Below are 21,007 nucleotides of genomic sequence, written 5' to 3' on the forward strand. Positions count from 1 at the left end.
AGTCTGCCAATACCTGAGACTTCATGCATGTCCGGCTGAGGTATTCGATGTCGTACTCGCTTAATTCAACCGCCCATTTTGACATACGACCAGATTGTCCCAGGCTATGAAGAATTTGCCTTAGAGGTTGATTTGTCAGGATAGCGATTGTATGTGATTGGAAGTAAGGCCCAAGTTTGCGAGCCGAGATGACCACGGCGTAGGCTATTTTTTCTAGGTTTGGATACCGTAGCTCGGCCCCGTCTAAAGTCTTGCTGACGTAAAAAATAGGCATTTGTTCACCTCGGTTGTCCCTGAATAGTACCCCGCTGACTGCAGATCCGGACACGGCGATATAAAGATAAAGCTTCTCTCCCTCTTCAGGCTTCGAGAGTATGGGTGGGATGGTCAAATAAGTTTTCAGCTTGACGAATGCATGTTCGCACTCGGTGGTCCATTCATATTCCTTATTCATCGACCGTAGCAATTAGTAAAATGGCAGGCTTTTATCAGTTGACCGCGAGATGAACCGGTTGAGGGCCGCTATTCTGTCGGTCAGTCGCTGGACCTCCCGCTTGTTCCTCGGTGAAGGCATATCGAGTATAGCCTTTGATTTGCTTCGGGTTTGCCTCTATTCCTTTTTTAGTGACGATATATCCTAGGAACCCGCTGGACGTTACGCCAAATGAACATTTCGCCGGGTTTAGCTTCATGCTATACTGGTTCAATGCTTGGAAACATTTTCGCAGATGTTCGACATGATCGCTCGCGCTTGTGGATTTAACCAGCATGTCGTCTATGTACACTTCCATGGTTACCCCCAGCTGGTCGGAGAACATTTTATTGTCGAGGCGCTTGTAGGTGGCTCCGACATTCTTTAAACCAAACGGCATAACTTTATAGCAAAATGTGCCATGATCAGTGATAAAGGCAGTCTTCTCGCGGTCGTCAGTGTGCATTAAAATTTGGTTATATCCTGAGAAGGCGTCCATGAAGGAGAGTAGCGCATTTCCTGCCGTGACTTCAACAAATCTTTCGATGTGTGGCAGCGGGTAGCTATCCTTGGGGCAGACTTTATTTAAATCGGTGAAGTCGATGCACACCCTGCTCTTTCCGTTTTTCTTTTTCACTACCACTGGGTTAGTTAGCCATTCGGGATACTTAACTTCCATGATCGACCCAGCTGCGAGTAATTTCTTGACCTCGTTTTTACTGCTTTGACCACTCAGGACCGAGCTTGCGCCGCTTTTGCTTTACTGGTTTGTAGGTCGGGTCGACGTTAAGCTCGTGACTTATGACGTCCATGCTTATCCTGACCATGTCTTCGAAGGACCAAGCGAAGGTGGAAGCATTGTCTTTCAAGAATTGGATCAAAGTTGTTCTTATTGTTGGATCGAGGTTGGCATCGATTCCAACACATCGCTTCGGGTCGCTTTCATCGATATTAATTACGTCGATCAAGTGGTGCCTTGGAATTTCCTCTGAGCTGGGGGTCGGCGACTCGTCTAGCGCCTTCTATGATTACTATAAGTCAGCAGATTTTTGTAGCTTGCACTCGATGACAAAACAAGTCCTGGCGTCCGCTTGATTTCCTTTAATTATGCATATTTGGCCATTCAGGGGAAATTTAACGCATTGGTGGTACGTTGACGGAACGGCCTTCATATCGTGGATCCAAGGGGATCCTAGAATGATGTTGTAGACCACGACGAATTTGCCATGATGCGACTCCAGATTTGTAGATTGGCAATTTAATGGTGCCGTAAGACATCATTTAATTTCCATTAAAGCCCGTCAGAGGTCGGATTGATGGTTTGATTTCGCCGTCATTGACCTCCATTTTGTCAAGGACATCTCGGAAGATGACATTGACGGAGCTTCCTGTGTCGACCATGATCCTTGTGACTTCGCTTTCGCCGATGTGTAACTCGATGACGAGAGGGTCATTGTGTGGGAAGTTAACGCCAAGTAGGTCGTCCGATGTGAATGTGATTGGCGGGACGAATGGTGGTTTCTTGACTGGCCATACTACTGCCGTACCGGCTTTTACGTAATCGTGGATGGAGCGTATGGAATCCCTAAAAGCTGTCAAGCCTCCCATGATCATATTGACAGGACGGCGCGGTGGCCACTGAGTCGCCATTGGGTTGCCGTAAAGGGTATAAGTGCCGAGCGCCATTGGGAATTTGACGCACTGGTGATAAGTTGAGACGATGGCCTTCATCTGATGGAGCCATGGCGTCCCAAGGATGACATTGTAGGGTGTTGGTCTGTCGATGATGGCGAAGTCAAACATGTGGACTGTTTCGTCGACGTATAGGGGTAGTACAATTGTGCCGTGGGAGGTGAGGGAGCTCCCGTCAAAACCAGTTAAGGTTTGTGCGTTCGGCATAATAAGGTGCAAGTCGACTCTCATCCGGGAGAGCGTTCTTCTAAAAATGATGTTCACTGAACTTCCCGTGTCAACTAGGACATCCGGAACTAGGCAGTTGCCGATATTCAGCTCGACGACTACGGGTCCGGTAGGCGAATTGGGCAGTCCGGCGGCGTCTCCTTCTCTGAACGTGATTGGTGCGTATGACCGGCAAATAGGCGGGCTTCCAGCTAGCCGGGCGCTCTTTGTTCGTTCAAAATCATTGGCAGGAAGTGTAGCTCTAGGTGAATCGGGATTGAACGGTAAGCTTCCTATTATGACATTAATTTCGCGACGGGCCGAAGGTGGGGGTGCGTCGGCTTGTAGATTCTCCTGGCCGCCTACTTGATTGTCGGCCTCAACTTGATTAACCTGGTTGTTCGGCGCAGGCCGGTTATTTGAACGACCTTGTTGTCCTAAGAAGTCATGTGCGTTACCACGGCCCCGCAATGCGTTACTTTTATACTGGCGTAACTGAACCGTGACCTCGCCATTGAGGTATTTACCAAGCAATGCATTTTGCAAGTGTATACAGGATTGTGTAGCGTGGCAGGTACATTCGTGCAGCTCGCAGTAGAGGTTATGATCGGGTCCTCTCTCGCGCCCTTTGGTGGGGTCTTCGGTATTAGAACTGACGAGCTAGCAACTGGGGGCAATGGGGCTTCGTTGACGAGGTATGTCGTGCCGCGTTTCTTGCTATCTATGACGTACTCCTTGTCGAGATGCTGACGGGGCTCGTGGTATACCTCTTTTGTCTTGTCGGTCGATAGTTGGGTTCCGGTGGAGGAACGCTTCTTAGCGAGGACAACTTTTTCCTCTTCCATTTCGATGTGGACTACCGCTCGATGGAGGGCGTCTTGGAAGGTAGGGAATCTGTTCAGCTTAAGATCTTCGCGGAATTTTGACTCATACCATAGAGCCCTTTGGAGAGCTGCAAGCGAAACGCTATGGGGGCATTTACTTGTGTGGCAATCTTTTTAAACCTCTCCATGAACTTTCGCAATGATTTGTGTTCTCCTTGCTCGATATTGTGGAGGTCGGCGATTGTCGCGGTAGGGATAGCCAGGATCGAATATTGTTTCAGAAAGGTCAATGAGAGCATGCGGAAACTATCGATCGAGTTGCGCGGCAAGGAGGAAAACCAGCCCAGGGCGTCACCACTCAAGTTTTCTATAAACAGCTGGCACTTTCCAGCATCGAGTTCTTTTGGGGGGAATTCGCATTGGTGAATTGCGATCTCGAAGGATGTTAGATGATGGGTTGGGTCCGAGTCTCCTTTGTATGGGGGCAGGTACTTGATCTTTCAATCCAGACGAACGACGACTCGGCGAATTCGCGCAGTGAACGGAGTCTTCTGGGATTGTTCTAACATGTGGTCGACGTCAGGCGCTGCACTGGTAGCCTGGTGGAACTTCCTTGTGACATCTTTTATCTGGCTTTTGAGCTTGGCCACTTCGCCATTCTGACTCATGTCGACTCTATTGGTGGTTTCCGGATGGTCGGCATTTTCTTGTAACTTTGCACAGATGTTAGAGAGTGAAGCGAAACGTTCCTCCGTCTTTCTGTCTTGGGCGTCTACTTTTTCGAGTATGCTTTGCATTAGTGCGCCTACGTCGAGGGCACTTGTTCCCTCTCCTACCGATCCGTTCGGCGTTGTCGGGGCTCAGGTCGGTGGAATTTGTGGGAGCTCTTCCTGGACTTGTTGAATGCGGTCTGGCGTGTCCGCTACGTAGCCATCGCTCCCGGTGGTCTCCTCTTCTCTCATTTTTAAGATGTACTGCTCTTTGATGTTGGACTTCCTTTAAAAGCTCTCCTTGTTTCTTTCCTTGGATGCGCACCAAATGTTGAAAGACTGATACTAAAGATCGAGAATAATGATTTAAAGAGGGCAAAACAAAGGACTTTTATTGAGATAGTCAAAGATCGCTGAGTTAACAAGATATCCTGCTTTAAGCCGACCGGCTAATTACAGAATGATGTATGCTCAAATTGACTATTTAACTTAGTGCTAGAATCGGATTGTTTCCAAACTCCTACTCCAGGTTCCTTGATGCATTCTCCATGCCTATCTCTCGGTATTTATAGCTGATGGGACGTCTCACCCTCATACCTCAAGATCGATGTGGTACCGCTTAAGGGCAAGGTCGGTGATCGCCTCTTTGCAGGCTGTCGTTTAATGGGCTGTCCATCTTTATTGGGCCTTCTAGAAACTCTGTCGGTCCGATAAGGATGATCTGGTCAGTCAACGATTCTAAAGGTTAGGTTGACTATTCGGGAATGGGCTAGGTTGGAGGCATATTAAGGCAGGGTGAAACCCATATCCAACATAGGACTGGGCAGAAAAACGGAACTCAAAAAAACCAAACCGGAACCACCCCAAAAAACCAGTTCGGGTTGGTTATGGGTATGACCAACTGATACATAGGCTCCAAAACTATTCAGTATCAAGTATAATAAGATACAAAATACCTGAACTGATAGAGTATTTATTCTTTTGAGATCGGTTCTGAAATTTGAATCGGAACCAAATGTTTGTAATTATCCTATTGAGTAGTAACTACATAAACCCAATGGACCTGGACCCGATCTTGTTTTATCCGAACCCGGATTCTCAGTTTACAACCTGAATCTAAGATGCGTGGGCGGTGGATATATTATCATAAATCATCATTGTGAAGTTCCATGATATTGGGATGTGACGTCTCTTTGGGATACAATTCATTGGTGCCAGAGGCTGAAGTAGTAAACTTTGTTAAATACAATTCACAGTATCTGGCATATGAGGTATGCTTCGAGGGTGATTCCCACCTTTTGATCAAGACGTTTTAAAGATATAGGAGGACATTACATTTATTAATTTGGGCAAAGATGCATGCTATCAAATACTCTGGCATCTTAATTTCAATTAAGTTACTTCCCTTATGTCAATGTAAAACTTTAACGAAGCTGCTCATATTTTAGCTAGAAAACGCTCCTATAACAATATTTTATAATCAAGTTGTATTACTCTCCATCTAGGCTAGCTAACACCATATATGTTTGTACCATGATATTCAACGTTATCAATTAATAAAATACATGTCAAGAAAATATCCATTAAATTGAAGAAAAATGTACAAATTGTCATAATACAAAGAGGTTTTACATGTTTCTTCGAGAATCAATAGTAGACTCGTAGTATCAAAACCTAACAAAAAAAATAAAAAATAAACAAAGTCCTAGATATGGTGCTTGCAGAATAAGAAGTACAAACTATCGGATCACCATGCTAGAATGGATTCAGTGATTTCAATAGGATTAGCATGAGGCCATGGTAGAAGCGGGGGAGTATCATCAGCCTCCATAATTTTAAACAAGAAACTGAGACGTGCCTTATCAGCTCAATCAATCTCATCAAACGTCCGGTCTTGAACATGATCTCGACCTTTTTGAAGACGGATGCGGACAGAAGAAGAAAGAGCAGATTGGTTGATATAGAGCATGAGGATCATGATGCTGATGAAGCTGATTGTACAAGTATTATTTACCATTGTTGAAGAGAAGGTAGTGCGTTTAGGGTTTTCTTGGCTGTTGAATTGTTTGTAATGAATCATGAATGTATGAGAGCGTCGGTGTTCATATATATAGCCAAAGATAGACCTTAATACAAATTTGACTTGGATTTGTTTGCCTATTTTAATAAGGAAAAGAAGGAATAAGAATATCTTTATATTTACCGTACCTGATTGGATTATACACAATTTAATATCTCAAGGTGTATGATGTATGTATCTAACAGTTATCACATTACGATTATCTATTTTTTTTAATCGAAATTTGAAATTAGTTATGCATCTTTTTTTAAATTACAAACATTAGGATAATATAATAATATAAGGAGAAATTTTGCAAAAGGCAAATGTATAAGTTGAAAAGAAAATTCTAAAATGATAATTTATAAAGATTTAGCCAGCGTAACAACGCAGTATACTAAGAAATATTTGTTAAATTTTATTAGAAAGATTTGATAAATTATCAACAAAATTATCACTAGCTACGTGATATTAACTTCGAGACCATGTTCTGTTTTGTGTGCCCTTCGACGAACTTGATGTCATAGTTTCTTATCATTTCCGCAGCCGATGTCTTCATGAGTGAGCAAGAACAGTGGGCGGAGTCACAGTATAATCATGTGGATCAATTGATCCTGGTGAAATTTTAAATTTAGATAAAATTTTAAAGAAAAATCAAATTGATCTTGGTATAATAGCACAATTGATCCTGGTAAAATTTTTAAATCACATAATTGACCCTAATAATTTTTTTTGATCCTGATGTGATGATTTCCTAATTTCGCCACTGACCAAGAACGTTAACTTTTTCCCCAAGCTGGACCAACGTTAAACGCCAAGACCTTATATGAAGGTTCATTTCTTAACCTTCCACTGTATGAAATCATCTTCCACGTCATCTCTATTGACTTATATACCATAGTTTATATCTTGTATTTTAGGATATGTAAGATTCCTTTAGCTTACTAGACTAGTATACTAATTGTACAGTATATATAGGCTTGTACTATGACTATGGTTCATTAATGAGAAATAATCTTTTACATCAAAGTTAATATGGTATCAGAGCACTAACTAACTTTTTTGCTCTTATCTTCTTTCTCATTCGTAAAACCCAGAATCACCATTGATAAGAGCTTCAATTGAGCTCATCTTCTTCGTTCTTAAGCTTCACCCAGCTTGTTCATCTTCATCTTTTTGATTCAATTGCTCATCGAGACGATCATCTTCTTTAATGAGTGCTTCACGGCGTCAGATTTTATCAATCTCTTTCGCGAATCTTGTAACACTCATTGCTATCTTCTTCTAGCTGATTTCATTCGTTCGCGCTACATCTCATGTTTGCTTTCACTTGCCTATTTTGGTTATTGGATTGATTTCGATTGTTGCTCAGTATCGCACAATCTTGTTCTCTGATTCTGCTTTCGGTTATGGCTAATTCATCTTCTTCGATAGATCATTACGCAAATCCTTACTTCCTCCACAGCTCAGATCATGCGGGGATGAATATTGTATCTGATCGTCTCACGTCTAGAGCTGATTTCTATTCTTGGAAGAGATCAATGTGTATTGCTCTTAATGTCAGAAACAAACTTGGTTTTATTGATGGTAAGATTCGTAAACCTCCTGAGGATCATCAAGATTTTGGATCATGATCACGGTGTAATGATATGATCAACACTTGGATTATCAATTCTGTGGATAAAAATATTGGTCAGAGTTTGCTGTATATCTCCACTGCTGAGGGAATCTGGAATAATTTGATGTCCCAATTTAAGCAAGATGATGCTCCTAGAGTGTTTGAGCTAGAGCAGAAATTGAACTCTTTGCAGCAGGGATCTATGGATGTTACTTCCTACTATACAATGTTAGTCACTCTTTGGGAAGAGTATAAGAACTATGTCGAACTACCGGTTTGTACCTGTGGCAAATGTGAGTGTAATAGCCACTCTTTGGGAAAAGCTACAACAAAGGAGTCGTGTTACTAAATTTTTGATGGGGTTGAATGCTTCTTATGAATCCACTCGAAGACACATCCTCATGCTTAAGCCAATACCAAATATTGAAGAGGCTTTCAACATGGTTACTTTTGATGAACGACAGACGAACATCACACCTAAGCCAAACAATATGATTTTTCAGGCTTCTGCTCCCATAGAGGTCCCTATCTCTGTACCATCTCAGGTATCCGATACACATCAGGTCTCCTACACTGGCTCTTATGACAATATGACATTTGCAGTTCAGAATCAGAATCACTATAGGCCACGAGGACCAAGACCTGTTTGCACCCATTGTGGTCAAAATGGACATGTTATCCAAAAGTGTTTTAAATTGCATGGATATCCCCCATGTTACATTCCTGGATTCAAGAGTAGTCTGGCCAATTATCAGGGAAGTCAAGGAAGTCAACGTCCAGCAATGTCGTCTACACAATTCAGAGGACATACGTCTTCTAATCCTCGACCAATGACACATGTTGTGGCCAATGTGATAACTGAGTCTTCTTCCACTCCAACTACGAATGTTGTGGTTAATCTTGATGTCAGCACAATGAGTAATGATCAAATTACTTCTTTGATTCAACAACTAAATACAAAGGTTAAGCTTTCAGAGGCTCCAACATCATCTTCACAAGCCTCGTCTATTACAGAGCATGGTGCTATGGCAATCCAATCATCTTCTGGTATCCATTCCTGTCCTACTGTTTTTCCTTATTCTTCACTTCGTTTTGAAGACAATCGACTTACTTTTCAACATCAATGTCTTTCTTCTTTATCAAAAACTATTCATCATGGTAGTTGGATCATTGACACTAGTGCTACTAGCCATGTTTGCTCTGATCTGACCTTTTTTAATGACACAGTAACAGTTTCTGGAGTCACAATCTCTCTGTCGAATGAAGCTAGAGTGGATATCACACACTGTGGCACTGTGCATTTGTCCAAATCACTCATATTGCATGATGTTTTGCATGTTCCATCTTTAAGATTCAATTTAATTTCTATTAGTAGCTTACTACAACATAATCATGGTTATGCTCATTTTTACCCTCATTCATGTTACCTTCCGGAGTCTTACAACCTGAAGCATCGTCACCTACACATATCTCTCTATCCGCATTGCTTCCGCATTTCTCTGGATCCTTGAAGGTTGATGGACATCTTTGGCATCAACGCCTCGGACACCCATCTACAGACAAGTTAAAAGTTCTTTCTGGTACTTTGTCTTTACATGTGTCTTCTCTTGTTGATTAGAGTCATTGTCCAGTCTGTCCGTTAGCTAAATAGAAACGTCTTCCTTTTGAGTCCAACAATCATTTGTCTTCACAACCATTTGATCTTCTCCACTTAGATATTTGGGGTCCTTTTTCAACTGAGTCTATAGAGGGTTTTAAGTACTTTTTAACAATAGTAGATGATTGTATACAAGCAGTTTGGGTTTATCTTCTATGAAATAAAAGTGAAGTTACTACTGTTTTTCCTACTTTTATGAAATACTCCCTCTATCCCACAAAGATTGATGTTTTGGGATATTTTTTTGTCCCACAAAGATTTCTGTTTTGTAAAATTCAAGAAGTAATCATGGAAAATATTTAAAATTTTGAATTGTTATTGGTTTAAAATTAAATAATATATTTTTAGTCAAAAAAAATATATATATTTAAACTCAATAATCATTGTTTTCTTAAAATGTGTACAAAATTCTAAACATCAATCTTTTAGGGACAGAGGGAGTATGTTTTTATTCAATATAGAACGAATATTAAAGCTATCCGTACTGATAATGCTCTTGAGCTTGCTTTCGCTGACTTGGTTAAAGAACATGGCATGATCCACCAGTTTTCTTGTGCATATACCCCTCAACAAAACTGTTGTTGAGCGCAAACACCAGCATCTGCTTAATGTTGCACGAGCCTTATTGTTTCAGTATAATGTTCCTTTAGTGTATTGGAGTGATTGCTTGCTTACTGCAGTTTTTCTTATCAATAGAACTCCATCTGTTTTACTAAAGAAGCAACCTGATTATCAATTTCTCAAATCCTTTGGTTGTTTATGCTATGTTTCTACTTTACAAAAGGATCGACACAAGTTTAGTCCTAGAGCTGATCGATGTGTCTTTCTAGGATACTCTTTTGGCTATAAAGGGTATAAGGTCTTACACTTAGATAGTAATGTCATCTCGATTTTCCGGAACATTGTTTTTCATGAAAATATTTTTCCTTTCAAATTAGAACATGTTCCTGCTAATTCTACTGATATATTTGATAGTGTCATTTTGCCATTATCTCTTCCTCTTAGCATAGATCATTATCATCATATTGCACCTCTTCCATCCTCATCCTCTACTTTACCATCTCATATTCATTCTCATCAACCATCATCACAATCCTCCAGTTCTAGCGATCTTCGTTTGGTCACTGAGATTGTGCCTGCAGAAACGACCACTGTTTCATCATTGAATGCCAGACCAAAGCGAACATCTAAGGTACCGAGTTATTTATCTGACTATCATTGCTCTCTTACTCAAATTTCTCCCCCATCTTCTCCTATCACTTTTACCACTCCATATCCTATTTCCTCTCATCTTACTTACACAAATTTCAAACCATCATATCAAGCATATATTCTTTCTGTTTCCATCGAAACAGAACCAAAGAATTTTCAACAGGCCATTGCTTCTGTATATTGGATGAAACCCATGAATGTGGAAATGGATTCTATGAAGGCTGCTGAAACGTTTAGTGTTGTTTCACTACCACCTGGTAAGAATGTGGTGGGTTGTAAATGGGTTTACACCATCAAATACTATGTTGATGGTTCCATAGAGCGGTACAAGGCACGTTTAGTTGCCAAAGGCTTTACACAACAGGAGGGTGTGGATTACTTTGACACCTTTTCTCCGGTTGCACGATTGGCAAGTGTGAAACTTCTTTTGGACTTAGCGGCCAAGAAAGGTTGGAGTTTAACTCAAATGGATGTTACTACTGTCTTTTTGCACAGTGACTTAGATGAGGAGATATACATGAGTTCACCTCAAGGCTACACTCCACCTCCTGGTACTTCTCTTCCTCCTAATGCAGTGTGTAAGCTCCATAAGTCTACATATGGCTTAAATCAGGCTTCAAGCCAATGGTACAAATGTTTCTCGAAGGCACTTCTTGATGATGGCTTTATTCAGTCTCATGCTGATAACTCAATGTTTGTCAAGGAGCAAGGTACTTCTTACACTGCCTTACTGGTTTATGTAGATGACATCCTTATTGCGAGTAACAATGACATGGTTGTTACTACGGTTAAAGCTACTCTTGCTAACCAGTTTAAGATCAAGGATCTTGGCCCTGCAAAGTTCTTTCTTGGTTTGGAGATAGAAAGGAACGCAGAGGGTATATCAGTTTGTCAGAGGAAGTATTGCTTAGACTTATTGGCTGATGCAGGTCTATTAGGTTGTAAGCCTAAATCTGTTCCGATGGATCCTAAGGAAGAATTGACTAAAGAGACTGGTGTTCTTGTATCGGATGGACGACCATATAGAGAATTAATTGGCAGATTACTCTACTTGTGTATCACTCGTCCTGATATCACGTTTGTTGTTCATCGGTTTAGTCAGTTTCTCTCATGTCCTACTGATGTCCACTTTCAAGCGGCTCGGAACGTCCTCAAGTATCTGAAGAGCAATCCTGGTCAAGGACTATTTTACTATGCAAATTCCAAAATTTGCTTAAATGGCTTTACTGATGCAGACTGGAGAACCCGCAAGGACTCCCGGAGATCTATCTCTGGTATGTGTATCTTTCTCAGCACCTCTTTGATATCTTGGAAATCGAAGAAACAGGATATCGTGAACTCCAACAGTACTGAAGCAGAGTACAAAAGTATGGCTCAGACGACAAAAGAGCTACTTTGGTTTCAACAGATGCTTTGCGACCTGCGTATTACACCTACTTCTTAAGCTAAGTTGTTTTGTGACAACAAATCTGCTTTACATATTGCGAGCAATGATGTCTTCCATGAGTGGACGAAGCACGTTGAGATTGATTGTCATACTACACGTGAACAGGTTAAAAAAATGTTTTCTCAAACTTTTCCATCTCGGTTCTGAAAACCAACTCGCTGATATTCTTACGAAACCTTTACAACCTTGACCGTTTCACCATCTGCTTCAGCGCATGTCGATTTCAAGCCTATATTCCTCAAAGGAAATATTGGATTGAGGGGGGTATATTAACTTATATACCATAGTTTATATCTTGTATTTTAGGATATGTAAGTTTCTTTAGCTTACTATACTAGTATACTAATTGTACAGTATATATAGGCTTGTACTATGACTATGGTTCATTAACGAGAAATAATCTTTTACATCAAAGTTAATAATCTCCTCAAACAAATTTCATCATCGAGTACTCAGTTCCCACTTGGAAGCACGTCTGGCTTTGCCAGTGACTTGCGGTTAAATGGAACTGGTGGGTATAACCTTAGCGTCTAACACACGGCACCGTCTAGATAACCTCAGCATCTTCCTGTTAATATATATCTTTCCGGATCTTGTTTATTGATTCAGGGTTCTTGGACAGTGGCCAGAAGAACCAACTGAGAGCTGAACTGGTTGTGTCTCTTGCCGCTATCAAGTAACCCAAAATAGTGTCTCTGACGAATTTATCGCGCTATTCGGTTTCATGTGCTTATATTTAGTCGTGTGCACTGTCCAGAGTCAAATGTATGTCAAAACGTCAATGTCCTCTTCTCTTGAGTGATGATGACTCCCATGACAGCAAAAAGAATCGTAAGAGTGTTTTGAAGAGCGATTTAGGTTTTAGAATCGGAGAAAAACGAACGATAAATATAAGTAAAATCTTACACATTAGTGTCTTCTCTATATTAATTAATTATGACATTTTTGTCACCGTTCGTTTTAATAGGATATATATTTACTTTTTAAACAATTAAAACATCAATTTCCTAATTATACATGATTAATGGGAATAATATCTTAATCGATATCGTTGATCGGAGATTTTTTTCTTTCAAAAGTCAAAACTATATATAGAGAGTTCATGTCAAAATATAGTATATGAAAATCTTCCAAATCTTCTGCATTAAACCTGTCGATGCAATAACTTATACATGTCATAAATTTATACGTTTGTATAATGAGAATCAATATTGTTTTTAATTGGCAACAAATCAGCTTATTTCACACGTAAAATGGTATATATATATATATCAATACTGTTTTTAATTGGCAACAAATCAGCTTATTTCACACGTACAATTGTATAAATATACGTCTGTCTAATGAGAACCAGTATTATCATCAGAAATGGAGAACATGGTGTTCATGAAAGTTGTTTTTTTTGCCTTCTTGTTGTCCCTCTCATGTGAGTCCATCTTTCAACTTTAAATTTAATTCCATCGTGTTTTTAATCTTTAACGATTAATTGTAATGAGTCACAGTTACCGATCTTGAAGATTCATACTATGTTTATGTTATGTGCATATATATGTCTTAATGTCTTCTTTTTTATAATGATTATATAGGTTTGATGGAGGGAGAAGCAAGAGTTAGTGGAAAAATGAAAGATGTAACAATACAACGTGGAGGATCTTGCACCAACGACAATACTTGTCACGATACATGTCCGGGATGTAAGAACACACAATGTATTTTCAGCCAGTGTGTTTGTTCTGAATGTAACACTCCACGAACAAGTTTACGTGTTGAATCTCATACGTAAACTTATTTCTATTATTTACCCAAATTTGTGATGACAAGATACTAATAAGAAACATATTTGTTTTTATTTGAGTATTTTTCTCATAGTATAGGTCAACCTTTACAAAAATCAACCATAGACCTCATATAAACTGTAGAAGTAATAAAACCCTTGAAAGTATAAGACAATCTTATAAAACATCAGACAATTCTCAAACAATATTAAACTGAGTGTTTTTTTTTTTTCAAAATTATTATTTTCCCTTCTTTGATCTAAAGTCCAAAACTTTAATTCGTTTAAAATTGTAAATTAATGTTTGGACGTTATTATCATTATTATTTTGTAATGGATGTACTTTATTTAAGCAGCGTTTGCACACAAAAAAAAAAAAAAAAAAAAAAAAAACCAAGGCTAATGGAGAAANAATTATTAGTGTTTGAGATTAGTTTGGTGCCATTTAAGTAGAGGGTCTACACCCATTTAGGCATTTCAAAAATTCAGTTCAGTTTCGTGTATTTATATTGAGAATGAAAATACATAAAATATCACAAATATCTAGAAAAAATAAATATTGGTTACTTTACCCAAATATAACCGAAAATATCCAAATTATGGAAAACTAATATATTTAAATTTATAATTCTATTTTATGTATCTATACTATTAAAAATGTAAATATAACTAATATTTTTAAATGTATACTTTTATTTCGGATATTGATTCAGCTGAGGTTCAGTTTAAAAAAAATTTGAATAAGAAATTTAGAATCCAAAAATTGACAAAAATTGGTTGGGATATAGAGTTTCATGCTTTACTGATTAGTCTCCTAATTATTAAATTGGAATGTAATAAGAATGTTCTCACTGTCTTTAATCTTCCACTCACATTTCCACTACCACTGCAAAGAGCCAAAGAGACGTCGCTGCGATTCACCCCTGAGACCTTCTCAATTTACTTGCCACTTAACGTAAATTTCGTCTTCTCCATTGAGCTATGAACATACTGAAGATTGCAGATTTCACTCTCTTCTTCCTCTACTTCGTCTCCTCTCCCGCGTCGCTTCTAGCTCAATCCCAGCTTCCCGACATCGACCCACAAGATAAAGCATCTTTACTGATATTCAGGGTTTCTATTCACGACATAAATCGAAGCTTATCGACATGGTACGGCTCATCTTGTTCTAACTGGACAGGTCTAGCTTGTCACAATCCGACCGGAAAAGTTCTCTCTCTCACTTTATCCGGTCTGAATCTCTCCGGTGAGCTTCACCCATCGCTCTGTAAGCTCTCTTCTCTTCAAAGCTTGGACCTTTCTCGGAACAATTTCTCTGGAAACGTACCTTCTTGCTTTGGTTCGTTGCGTAATCTTAGGGCACTTAATCTTAGCCGGAACGGATTCGTTGGTTCGATTCCTGACACATTCGTGAGTCTTAAGGAGCTTAGAGAAGTTGTTCTTAGTGAGAATAGAGATCTAGGCGGCGTGATTCCTCACTGGTTTGGGGGTTTCTCGATGAATCTTGAGAGAATTGATCTTAGTTTCTGCTCGTTTCTTGGAGAGTTACCTGAGAGCTTGCTGTATTTGAAGTCTCTTAACTACTTGAATCTTGAGAGCAATAACTTGACTGGTACACTTAGAGATTTTCAGCAGCCGTTGGTGGTTCTTAATCTTGCTTCAAATCGGTTTTCTGGTACACTGCCTTGTTTCTACTCCTCTCGTCCTTCTCTTAGTGTTCTGAATCTGGCTGAGAATTTGTTGGTTGGTGGGTTACCTTCTTGTTTGAGTTCTTTAGTAGAGCTGAGTCATTTGAATCTATCCTTGAATGGCTTTAACTACGAGATATCTCCAAGGCTTATGTTTTCAGAGAAGCTTGTGATGTTGGACTTGAGTCACAACGGGTTTTCAGGTCGTCTTCCTAGCAGAATCTCTGAAACAACTGAGAAATTGGGTTTGGTACTTCTTGACCTTTCTCACAATAGGTTTTCTGGTGATATACCGTTGAGGATTACTGAGTTGAAGAGTTTACAAGCATTGCGTCTCTCTCACAATCTTCTAACCGGAGATATCCCGGCTAAGATTGGGAATCTGACGTATCTCCAGGTCATTGATCTTTCCCACAACGCATTAACCGGCTCGATACCGCTCAACATTGTTGGTTGCTTTCAGTTGCTTGCTCTGATGATTAGTAACAACAACCTCTCTGGCGAAATACAACCAGAGCTTGATGCTTTGGACAGTCTGAAGATACTTGACATAAGCAATAATCATATTTCAGGTGAGATACCACTTACTTTGGCTGGTTTGAAGTCTCTTGAGATTGTGGATATCAGTTCCAACAACCTCTCAGGAAACCTGAATGAAGCCATTACCAAATGGTCCAATCTCAAATATCTCTCTCTTGCCCGGAACAAATTCAGTGGAACCCTTCCTTCTTGGCTGTTCAAGTTTGATAAAATCCAAATGATTGACTACTCCAGCAACAGGTTCTCCTGGTTCATACCGGACGATAACTTAAACAGCACACGCTTCAAAGATCTTCAGGCCGCCGGAGAAGAAAGATCCGTAGAGCCACCAGGGAAAGTAGAGATCAAAATATCAGCAGCTGTGGTTGCCAAAGACGAACTAAGCTTCAGCTACAATCTATTATCCATGGTTGGGATTGATCTCTCTGACAATCTATTACACGGAGAGATCCCAGAAGCTTTGTTCAGACAGAAGAATATTGAGTACTTGAACTTGTCCTACAACTTCCTTGAAGGTCAGCTTCCACGTCTAGAGAAGCTGCCAAGGTTAAAGGCCTTAGATCTTTCACACAATTCTCTGTCAGGTCAAGTCACCGGAAACATCTCGGCTCCTCCAGGACTCACACTTCTGAACCTATCTCATAACTGTTTCTCTGGAATCATTACCGAGAAAGAAGGGCTTGGGAAGTTTCCAGGGGCTTTGGCTGGAAATCCGGAACTTTGTGTAGAATCTTCTGGGAGCAAGTGTGATCCGGCTAATATTGATGCATCACAAGAGGAAATATATCAAAACGAATTGGTAGAAGGACCGATATCGATTTGGATATTTTGCTTGAGCGCGTTTATTAGCTTCGATTTTGGAGTGCTAGGTATCTTCTGCTCGGCTCGTGCTCGGAGTTATATTTTTCAGACCAAAGCTTAAACTCTACAGATTGATTGATGTGTATATTCAGTTGTAACTCGCATATGTATGTTTGTTGGTCTGAGATGTGAAGTGGAAATGCTCGCATTTAACTATAATCTCTCGGTTTCATTCACTTGTGTATATAGTTTGAACGGTTTCTTCTTATACTCCTTTTGTTTATTACTCACTAGGTTTTGAACCCACGGGTATGTTTGAACGGTTTCTTCTTATACTCCTTTTGTTTATTACTCACTAGGTTTTGAACCCACGGGTATGTTTGAACGGTTTCTTCTTATACTCCTTTTGTTTATTACTCACTAGGTTTTGAACTCATGCTACACGTGGGTTTATTTGATATATTTTCATGAAAATTATATATGATTAATGACGGTAATGAAATATTATCTTATAAAAAGTTTAAATTAGTATTAAAGACAAAATTAAATTTCAGATACATAATTTTAAAAAATATAAAAATCAGTTGTGTTATAAAATCAAATCTGATAAAAAAAACCCATAAATTTAACTTGATGTCCTCGCGAAGCGGATCAAACTGGTGACCTCACATATCCTAAACCATTTCTTTGACCACCTATGTTTATAAATCGAAAAAAATTTATAATCATGAATTTATCTCATTTTTCATATTTAATTGATAGCTACAACCTATGTTTTCGTGTTTTTTATTCAATGTTTCTTATTCTTCATATTAATTTATTGTAATTTTCATTGTCAAATTTTATGGTAATTGTCATCGTTACTTTTACCGTCCGGTTCTTTGTTATACTCATCTTATTTTTCTTCTTCCTCGTCAACATCTTCACATTCTTCCACTGAAAAACCTTTTTTTAGACTACCACACAATTTGTTAACCATCAAACTCCAAGACCAAAATCATTTCTTTTCTCATAAAATTTGTGCAATTCATGAAGACCAGCATAGTCAACACATGCACCCTATTATTGATAATTTCATCCATATACTTATTCGGTTTTAGATCCACACGTATTGAAACTTCTCAAACTAAAATCCTTACTTGTAGAGAAAGTATTTACTTGCAGAGAAAGTAATATAAACAAATGTATAGTTAAAACAACTTTTCGTCGATCCTTCCTCTTTAAACTCAAATAACATTAAATTAAGGTCTTGCGACGTCAAACCTTCTTTCTTAGACTTAAAAATACAATTTTTACTGCAGGAATATCAAATCAACTGTAAAGTCATACACAAAAATATGTTTTACAGCTCATAAGAGATATAAAACACAAATGAAGAAAAGTAAGATATTTTCAAGATATTAAAAAAATTTGATATATAATATTTAGTAATTCTTAAACTTTTAATTTTTTAATAGAGATAAAATTTTAAAAGTTTAACATATTATAATTATTGAAACTTTTAAAAATTTCAAATATTATAAATTTTTAAACTTTATAGGATGTTAAAAATATTATAAATACCTCCATAGAAAGATTAAAATATTCTAAATATTTAAACTCTATAAGAAGTTTAAGTATTATTATTATTTAACTCTCAAAATTTAAAACATGTTTTTATGTATGACTTTGTAGATGATTTATTATTGTTTCTGTAAAATTATTTTTGGGTCAAAAGAAGAAGGATTGACGTTGCAAGATCTTGATTTGATGTTGTTTGATATATAATATTTAGTAATTCTTAAACTTTAAAATTTTTAGTAGAGATTAAATATTTAAAATATTTTAAACTGTAGATGTAGTTTAAATATTTGTAACATTTTTTTCTTTTAGAGTTAAATATTAATGACACTTTAACATTTTATAGAGTTTAATTAGTTATAATATTTTAAACTTTTTATGGAGGTATTTATAATATTTTTAAACATTCTCTAAAGTTTAAATATAAACCTTTAAAAAATTTTAATTTGTTAAAAAAAATCAAATAAAACTTTTAAATTTGGAAACCTGATATATCAAGCTTCCTGATAATTTATAGTTAAAAACATATTAGTTTTATTTATAATGGTTCTCAGCCATTGTCTAAAATTTTTTAGCCAATGTGGGACGTTGTACATATTTCTTTTATTTCTATAGATTTTACTTTATTTTTCTAAATTTTTTTTAATAATATAGATTACTACTATATTTCCAAAAATATTAATTAGTTAAATATCTAATTCTTGTCGGTTGTTTTAAATCCTATATGGACACCTTTTGGAGTTTATAGCTTCAAATTTTAATTAGTATAGATATAATATTTCAAAATTTCTATGAAGGTTAAGAAATTGTAATATTTTAAAACATTTATGAAGTTTAAATATTTTTAATATTTGAACCTTTTAAAGGTTTCAATATAAATAAAATTTTAAACTTTAAAAACCTTTTAAAAGCTAATAATTTAAAAGTTATAATATTTTGAAACCTTTTAAAAGCTAAGACTTTTAGAATTTCAATATTTATAATATTTTAAAATTTTAAAAGGTTTCGAAATATAATATTTGATAAATCAAGTTTTCCTGCTCATTCGTTGTTGGAAACATATTAATCTTATTTATACTGGTTCTGAACCATTGTCTAAAAAATTTCTACTCGATGTGGGACGTTGTACGTAGTTCTTTTATTTCCATAAATTTCCTTTTTCTAAAAGTTCTTAATACAGAAAATTCCAGAATTTTTTAAAAAATGTTAATGAATGACATGTCAAATCCTGATTGGTTGTTTAAAATAATTTTTAATATACAAAATTCTGTAAATTTTTAAAAATGTTAATTAGTGACACGTCAAATTCTGATAGATTGTTTAAAATCCTATGTGGACAGCCTTAGAAGCTTATAGCTCATACTTTTATTTGGTATAGATTCCTTCCTTCTTTATTTGTTTGATGGCAGTCTTGGCTAGGCCTGGGCATTTGGGTACCCGATCGGGTTCGGGTTCGGATCTTCGGATGTTCAGATTTTCGGATGTACACATATTAAACCCGATCAAGTATTTTATAGAATCGGGTCGGGTTCGGGTCGGGTTCGGGTCGGATGTATTCGAATTAGGGTATTTTCGGATTTACACGAAATCCAAATTTGGCGACGGATATCCGATATGGTTCGGGTATTTTTATCCGAAATTGATAAAAATACCCGATATTCTTGAAACTAATCGAAATTAAGTAAAAAATCCGAAATCAAAAGTCTTATATGAATTGAAATACTGAACTGAGAGTTAAAGTTTTAAAGAGATAAAAAAGTAAAACCAAAACTAAGTTTAAAGTCTTAGAGATGAGTAAGTAGAGAAGTAAAAAACAATCATATCATCTCATCTTCTTCATCCAAACGATCCCAATTGCCGACTTACAAAAACAATCATCTCATTAGAACCCCTCTTCTTCTTTAACCACTTAGAGAGTTAGAGTTTCAAACTCTGAAAAGAAAATGACAAACAAAAAAAGTATTAGAAATTGTATCTTAGTAATCAGCATCAAACAAATAGACAAAAGAAAAAAATACATCTTTCAAGCTCATCTTCAAACTCAACTTCTGCAAGAATCTGTGCATTTGTAAGAACCTTTTCTTCAAAATGAATATCTTGTTTTAACCATTGTTCAATACACATCAAAACCTCCACCATGTAGTGTGTAAGACAGCTTCTATATGGTTCTATTATCCTTCCACTAGTGCTAAAAGCACTTTCAGAAGCAACTAAAGAAACCTGCATAGCAAATAAATCTCTAGCCATCTTGGATAAAATGGGATACCTTGCACTGTTGACTTTCCACCAAGAGAGAATATCATACTCAATGCCCATAATCAATTCAGGATTCTCTACTTCTTCTCTCAAATAAGTTTCCAATTCATTAGTATCTCTAACTCCTATCTTTCTAAGCAATGTATCATACTTCTGCTCCATTGGGTTATAACCATCAAATTCATCTTCCATTGAGTCAAATAACCCATCTATTTGCCTCACTTCAGTAGCCTGAGATGATGATTGAGACTGACCGGATGCTTGAGATGTTGAATTAGCATATCTTTCACTATACTCCGCATACATCGCACGCATGACAATCAAAATCGAATCATTCAACCCCTAAGCCGTTGTACTATCTTCTCCATACAGCTCCGCAAAACACAAATTTGCAAACTCCATCTTCTTTCTCGGATCAAAAACACTAGCAATTACCAACATACTGTTTATGTTCTTGATGCCATCCCAATATTTGTCAAATTAATTATAC

General features: G+C 37.5%; 2 protein-coding genes across 2 annotated transcripts; both read left to right on the forward strand.

The window, feature by feature from the left end:
- LOC109125624 (defensin-like protein 266) lies at positions 13,216 to 13,713 on the forward strand. The gene is made up of 2 exons (XM_019227613.1): positions 13,216 to 13,324; positions 13,485 to 13,713. Exons 1-2 carry the CDS (start codon positions 13,267 to 13,269, stop codon positions 13,679 to 13,681), a joined length of 255 nt encoding a protein of 84 aa, XP_019083158.1. The 5' UTR covers positions 13,216 to 13,266; the 3' UTR covers positions 13,682 to 13,713.
- Positions 14,528 to 16,987, forward strand: LOC104701132 (leucine-rich repeat receptor-like protein CLAVATA2). The gene has a single exon (XM_010416772.2). The coding sequence runs from the start codon at positions 14,654 to 14,656 to the stop codon at positions 16,820 to 16,822; it is 2,169 nt and encodes a 722-aa protein (XP_010415074.1). The 5' UTR covers positions 14,528 to 14,653; the 3' UTR covers positions 16,823 to 16,987.

Source organism: Camelina sativa, chromosome 7 (assembly GCF_000633955.1).
Source record: "Camelina sativa cultivar DH55 chromosome 7, Cs, whole genome shotgun sequence".
In the NCBI taxonomy this organism is placed as follows: Eukaryota; Viridiplantae; Streptophyta; class Magnoliopsida; order Brassicales; family Brassicaceae; genus Camelina; species Camelina sativa.